General features: G+C 39.4%; 1 protein-coding gene across 1 annotated transcript; it reads right to left on the reverse strand.

Annotated features, from left to right (window-relative positions):
• Positions 1-1696: 1696 nt before the first annotated feature.
• Positions 1697-2317, reverse strand: SARC_07284 (hypothetical protein; the record flags this gene model as incomplete). The annotated part of the gene is made up of 2 exons (XM_014298776.1): positions 1697-2052; positions 2107-2317. 2 exons carry the CDS (start codon positions 2315-2317, stop codon positions 1697-1699), a joined length of 567 nt encoding a protein of 188 aa, XP_014154251.1.
• Between the last annotated feature and the right edge of the window lie 5461 nt (positions 2318-7778).

Raw genomic sequence — 7778 nt, forward strand, 5'->3', positions numbered from 1 at the left:
ATTGTTACCTTTCCAGGTAAAACTAAAGTACTTACGATGGGGTTCATAAATTTGCATTTGATGATACCCCTATGTTAGGTCTATGGATGTAAACACCGTAGCACCTTCCATTCGACTCAGTAACTCGTTTATACGAGGGAGATGGAAGCTATGAGTCGGCAATAACTTTTTATTGGACTCATATCTAGGCATACCTTCTTAAATGTTCCGTCTGAATTGTGCTGATCAACTGCCATTAATGCTAAGTTAACTGGCGTTTGTTGGTAATTAATTTCGATTACCCCATCGGATAACCATTTCTCAACTTGTTCTTTAACTACATCTTCGTGTCTCCAAGAAACATAGTTTCTTGAAGGGCATTTGAGCTTAGTAAAGTCTACCTTGGTTGTCAAGGCCGACATATCTGTCGTTAAAGCGAAATTTTGCCCAATCTGTGATTTTTATCTTCTTATTTACTAGAATCAGATCCATGATTTTGTCCGCAAAGTCAGGTATTAATGCCTTGACTGTGTCTGACGGGGGCTTATATGGTTTCAGATAGCTATCGTCTGATTGATCCTTTAATGGATCTATGTTATTTGGTAAACCAGTTATGATTATACCTAGAGTGAGTAAATCACTCATTCCGACTATTAAGTCGTACCTCTGTGACTTCTTAACTATCACAGCTCGGGTAGTGATATTTCTATCATCGGCCAGGGAGACTCATAAAATCCTATCTTTAGAAAAAAGAAAAGAAAAAAGAAAAATACTCTTGATGTCCATAGTTATTGCATTCACCAATAACTTGCCACTTATCAAGAATTACCGACTTAGCCTTCATCAGACTGGCACATTTGGTTGGCTGAACGGAGGTTAAACTAGGTAACGCTAGTAGTCCCTAGAAACCTATATTCGGTTGAGCCATCTCGCTACCGAAGTATTCAGATATAAATAGATTTGGAAAGTAAATATAGTTCTATTAATCGAACTAGACCAAATCATATGCTTGGTATTTTACTGGAGCCTTTTAAGGGCCTTGTCCAAATATCTGAAATGTAAAATTAGAAAAATTATCAATTAATAAAACCGTTAAAACCCATTTAAGAAACTTAAGTTCCTTGTACTATTAAGTGTACTTTTGTAGTTTACGTACTGCTTAAGAGTACGTTTATCATAGAGTCTAATGTGGAGGCCCGGCTATTACAGGGATGATTTGGATTCAATCCTTATTGGTCATCTATATTGACTGCCACGCTTTCTATACAGTTAACCCGTACGAAGTCCGAATCAATTGAGTCTGTTTTGTTCAAGTACCAATCTGCTATAGGGGGCTTCAAATTAACAAGCCCCCTTGCAACCTGAATCTCATGATCTGCTAGATCAACTTCAGATAGTGAGATCACGCGTCTGTGTAGCGATGCGATGGCACTATAATTTCGAAATTCTTTCATATTCAGTTCAATGTTGATGCGTTCTCTGGCAATGAATCTGTCATCCGCAGCACGCTGCTGCGATAAAGCTAATTGTCCATTTTGTTTTTCCTCGGGATGCACACGTATATAAGGTGTCGCTCAAGTTCATTTCTATCCGTGAGGCCCTTGTCATATAAGTAGCATATAAATATTGTTTGGTGCACAACATCTGTTAGGCTAGTTGCTGCTCGCATTTTGCTACCATATGTTCATTTTTATGTATGCCTATATATGTGGAAGCCTCACAATAACCTTTTGTAATATCGGCTATTACCACAAGCTATAACGTTGTGCTTGATGGTAGTACAATTCTTATATTCACTAAAGCTCGCTGAATATAAATCATTTGATTTGCATAGAGGAGATTCAATCTTCCTCTCAGTGCAATCTCCGATAAATAAAGCCACTCCATCGTTCAGATCCAATGCTTGCTTAGTACGCTTTGGTGTGTATGCAGCAGCTTGCTGTGGCGTAGGGAATGTTTGTCTTGCTTTAAATATGTGTGAGATCTCTATACAAAACGTAGTGTATATTCTTCGAGCCGTTTGTTCGTGAATGTCAAAGTGCGCACCTGCAATTGCCATATCATCACGGCAGTCTGAAAATATAAGTATGAAAAGGACAAATTGCTCCCAGACTGGGAGCTTCTTACTACGCTTTCTGAGTTCGAAGTCTTCCTCATCACCATCAATACCATCTGCATTTAGCTCCATTGCCGCCGCTACTCGATTGCGTACTTTATCGTTCCATTGTGTCAGATTAACAAGTCGATCGCTATAGTTAAGATACTCAAACAACAAACGAAGCACCGTCAGATTCGGTTCTCCTGTTGCCTTGCGGCAGAAAGATGGACTCTCTAACATTTTGAAGAAGTGAACAGTGCACCAACCACTGTGTCCACTTAGATTTTCAGCTTCTCTAGCTCTCTGTTCAGGGTCCATCTCTTCACGTATCTTACTTCTGTGTGTTTGAAATAGCGGTGTAATAATATCACTAGCCTGAGTTATAGTTAGTCCCCTACCCAATCTTTGCTTACTACTATACTGTAATCTTGTAGCAAGGCTAGTCATTTCTCGCCGTTCAATCTGTTGTGAAGGACACTTCCGAGCTTTCATTACGATAGAAAGTACAACTCTAAACGTTGGGACAGCATCTCCTTTGAGTGTTGTTCGTTTCCATTTAATACCAGGTGTATTGTCCATAAACTGATCAGGTGTGAAATGTCTACGATGCATACGTAAACCTATACGCCCATCAGACTCTTCAATTTGCTTATTAAGTTTTCACTGTAGTTTGGCGTCTAATACTACACGTGACACCCTTAGTTTTGCACGTTTCTTGTCCTTGAGTAATTCGTGTCCATTCTCAAACATAATGTTTCCCCCGCTCTCTTCCTCCCCCAGTGTACATATGCACTTAATTACCTGCTTAGTGTGTGACGGTAGCTTAGTTACACGATCTAATTGATAGTCTCTAGACCACTGAAACTCGCGAAGTGGTTTGGCATCGATGCACGCCACGATCTGCCAGTTACCCTTGAAGGATAAACTATGTATAGGAAAGTGTTTTGCGTTGATAGCTGCATGATTCTTCTTTCCATCTCTATTCTTAAACGCCTTGGCTATTGCTTCTTGGTTGATGTCTGGTTGCACGGAATACAATCACTCTAGTGCGCTTGCATCTGCTTCTTTGACTTGTACTTTGTTTTTTTGTTTTTTTTTGGGTTGTTTGACTTTATCAGTGATATGTATCTATCTCCTTCCTGTATACAACCACGTACACTACACATACAGGGAGACATGTACTTCTTGATCTTCTTAGCTGGTGGCTCGTTCTGTCGTTCAGACTTACGCTTCATACTGAACAAGTAACTAGTGACTTATCTGTGCATCAATAATACACATATGCGTGCACAGTCAATTTTGGGTGATTTCAGTACACGTGTACTATAGAATAACCCAAGATATAGGGTTCCTTAACAAGGGGCCTGTTCATTTTACGTCCAGGAAAAAGCTAAACTTTCGATGTAAAACGCTAATTATCATACCTACGGGCGGAGTTACAAAGTAACGGAGTGATGGGAGTAGAATCCGGCGGTCTGTAAAATGTAAATGTAATAGTCATACCCAATTGTCGAAAAAAGGGGCTCTCGCAAACTGTACGTGGGAAATAGTTCCCATCGCCTCGAACATTCTGTATGTACGATGTTTATGATTCCGTCGGTGTCGGGGAGCGTGTTCCGTCAGTGATCTCGTGTGCATACTTCTAGTATATAAAGTTTTGGTCTCCTCATCATTACCCTTGACTTCAGCCATCGTAGCCTGTATCTCTTTGGGTTTCCTTAGAAATGACATCAGTATGTACTGCATGATTCTCCTTTCACAATCATAATCAATTACTGTCAAATTAAACAGAAAATGACATGGTCCGGCCATACAACTTTAGTTCGTGCCCAAAAGTTTTAATGTAATTTCGTGTTCCTTTCGTTGAATATATTGTGATTATCACATGCTTTCTCTTTTAATATATATATATATATATATATATACTATATATATATATATATATATATATATATATATATAATTATATATATATATATATAAATATGTATTTAAATATATATACATATATATATATATATATATATATATATATATATATATATATATATATATATTTATTTATATATATATATATAAATATGTATATATATATATATATATATATATATATATATATATATATATATATATATATATAATAAAATTGGAATGGGGTCGTCAGTTACTATGATTTCATCTATTTATTTTGCTTTTTGTTGCAAATATTGCATGCGGATGTATCAGCGGCAGTCACCCAAGTTACATATATATGGCAGGCATAAGCCGCACATACGTATCAGCATCAAAAAAATCTCACGTTGATTTTTTTATTTTACAGTACACTTTACTTGTTCTAAGTACCGATTGATTCTATTTATTTGTCTATAGTAATTACAGATTGGTTTTATATATCTGTTTATATTAGACGTTGTTTTTATTTATGAACTTGCCCTGCACGTTGTTTTTATTTGTTTTTTATAGCGTACGTTGTTTTTATTATTGCCAGGAGTATATGTGTAAGTCACATAATTGGCTCATAATTGGCGCATATAAGGCATCAGTTGATTTCGAGCAATCATATTATCGATCTATCTCTGGCAGGCATATGCGTCAGACTTAGGACCGCATGTATAAGCGTCAGTTGAGTGTCAGACTTAGGATCGCATGTATAAGCATCTATTGCTTAAGGGTCGCAAGGTTGAGTGTCATAATTAAGACGAGTCGCACTCGTAAGAGTCAAGTTTGATGGTTGCACGTGTAAGCGTCAGACTTAGTGGTCGCATTTTTAAAGTCGTAATTTTAAGTCGTAATTTTAGCGATTGAGGGTATAGGGTTTACAAGTATTATTCAACTTCATGTCTATTGACAGACAACTTGCGATAATCACTTGAAGATGAAGAGCTTATGATCGATCCTTGGACTTTATTTCAAACCCTATGCGCTATGTTCTTTACCGATCTGCTGCTCACATCTTGCCCGACCGATCAATCTATCTTATCTTGAACAACTTAAAGTGTATACACGGAGAGCTACCCCTTACCCCTATATGGCCACAGACGCTTGGCACACTCATCCCAGTACTACCACCACCATGATTCTATATGTTGTTCCCCAACTATCTACCATACCACCGCAGACATCGTCACCTCATGCATCATTTCACCATCTCCCCCTGTATCTCCCTTCTTTGTTCTGTGATCTCCCACAAATATCTTTCTCCTGACTCTATCAACTCTACGACACCCGTCTTCTGTTCAATCATGACCCCATTTCACTGCCTCCCAGTCTGATACCTATACCGCTATTCTTTGCCGATATTCTTCGACCGGCTCCACCTTCTATCTCCAACTCTCCTCACCTGCCTCCCGAATCTGATGACAACTACCACTCGCCTTCTTCATCTCCTACAGCCCCCTTTGATGTTTGACCGTGCGACTATGCTCATATCCCTGACGTTCATGATCTCATGAACTCTCGTTCTCGTGACACCCGCCTTCTAAATTTGCACCATTACGTGAGTGACAATGCTGTCGTAGCCCACGATCCTGCACATTCTGACATCACATTCCTAGAGCAGATTGCTAGTATGAACAATACACACTTTAAGAGTCTAGCCTAGGCTCAGTGTTCCCCGGTCTGGTCTGCGTGAAATGCTGCCATCCAGAAAAGACGCCTGGCACACATCACTAATGATCTCTATGATTTAGTCTGTGATTCTTCTGTCCGGCCCGGCACAAAGGCTATACATAGTAAGTACGTTCTTACTCGCAAGTACGATGAGAATGGCGTCCAAACCATCTTTAAGGCAAGAATTGTTGCTCGTGGAATTGAGCAAGAATATGGCAACTCATATCTCGAAAGCTACGCTCCAGCAGGCTCCGCCACTACTGCACGCACGTTCGCCGCTCACGCAGCTTCTAAGGGCCTCGAGATTCCCCATTTTGACATTGAAACCGCTTCCTCTATTCTGTCCTGAACATGGTAGTCTATTTGAAGCCCTCCAAGGGCAGCGATAAAAGAGTCCTTTTGGTCCCAAACAGGCAGGCCGCCTGTGAAACCATGACATTGGTTCAAAACTCAGTTCTCCTCGGTTTAATCAGAGCTCCCGCCGATGAGCGTATTTATGCTCACTCCACCCTCAATACCCGATTCGTTCTTTATGTCGATAAATTTGCCCCGGCTATAGTTAAAGGCTCTGTCGATGCTCAATGGTTGTTCCAGAAACTGTCCCGTCATTACTCACTCAAGAATCTTGGGTTAGCTCGTTATCTCATCGGTCGTCGCATAACGCAACACGTTACTGGTGCTACCACCATAGATCAACACGCGTATATTACTCACATGATTGATACTTTTGATGTTGAAGATAATTCTATCCGCCACACACCTGGCCACGGCATTCATCCTGCGGCACTAGTTGACTCGCCTTTGTAGCGGAAAAAATATTGAGCTGCTCTCTACGATGAAAAACAATACTAAGTATAATCGCTATCATATGTTGAAACTAGTCGCGAAGGCAATAGTACTTATACTGTTCTGGTACGACATGTGGGTCACGTAGAGGATACAACAACTCTTACCATGTATTTAACATATACAGACTCTAAAACAAGTTTTGATATACTAAGCGAGCGAAGAAGACTGACATTTACTACAGTAGGTACGTGATCTTGCTGACTGTTTCGTTCGAGTTGGGCATATGATACCCATAGAATCTTCAATTTAACTTCAGTATATATACCATATGGTACAAGCCAGTGTGTTCAGTATCGTGACTCTAAAGTTATCAACAGCAGTTTCCAACTAATTATTTTGTCTTGGTCAATGTACATCAGACATACACACGCGAGCACCCGGCTTCTATTCATGAATGGTGAAAACTTATCCTCCAAGTTTCTTCCAGACAAGTGACAAATACTCTCTCAAGTGCAGAGTGTCAACTAGCTACCGATTTTGTATGATCGGGGCCGGCCGTGCTTTCATTCATACTACACACACGCGCAAATAGTGATACTTTTCAATTTGGAGAAAATATTCAGTGTAGCATATATATATAAATAACCCAACATCTAGTACAACTCGCAATCCAGGAAACATATTGCACATTGATGAGATAAATAGAAGACCAACAATACGTTTTCGAACAAGACCGAGTTACTTAATCTCGCACACAACGACACAGATATGTTTGCTAATGTTTTACTTCAATGATTTCCTATTGACTTTTGAGTGACACCAAACATGCTTAACATCGCAGTTATACCAGAAGTTTTAGATTTACGTTGTAGTAAACACATCAAAATACGATACTAAAACCTACTGAGTCTCCCTGAGGCTCAGTGCGGTGTATTTATTCTTATAATTGATTGTCTACGTGGTCTACAAATAATTCACCTCGTGTGAATTAATTGTAAACTAATTTTATCTCCACACTGATAGTGGTTTAAGGGGACTTTTACTACACTCCCCTCAAGCTCAAGCGTCACCAGTGTTGGAAGAGCTTAAAATAAATGACCTCTTAAACTATTGAATATTAAACAAATAAAACTAGTAGTGTAAATTAAACAAAATAAAAACTAGTGAAAATCCTTCTGCTGAGTAAGTTCGTGCCTTGGAAACTGGTCTTTTGAACCATCCCGGCTGTGCTCGTATATTTTCACCCCCCCCCCCAAAAAAAAGAAAGCTAGGGTATCCGCTGGTATGTTTCACCCCCCCCCCC

This window comes from Sphaeroforma arctica, assembly GCF_001186125.1.
Source record: "Sphaeroforma arctica JP610 unplaced genomic scaffold supercont1.568, whole genome shotgun sequence".
Classification (NCBI taxonomy): domain Eukaryota; class Ichthyosporea; order Ichthyophonida; genus Sphaeroforma; species Sphaeroforma arctica.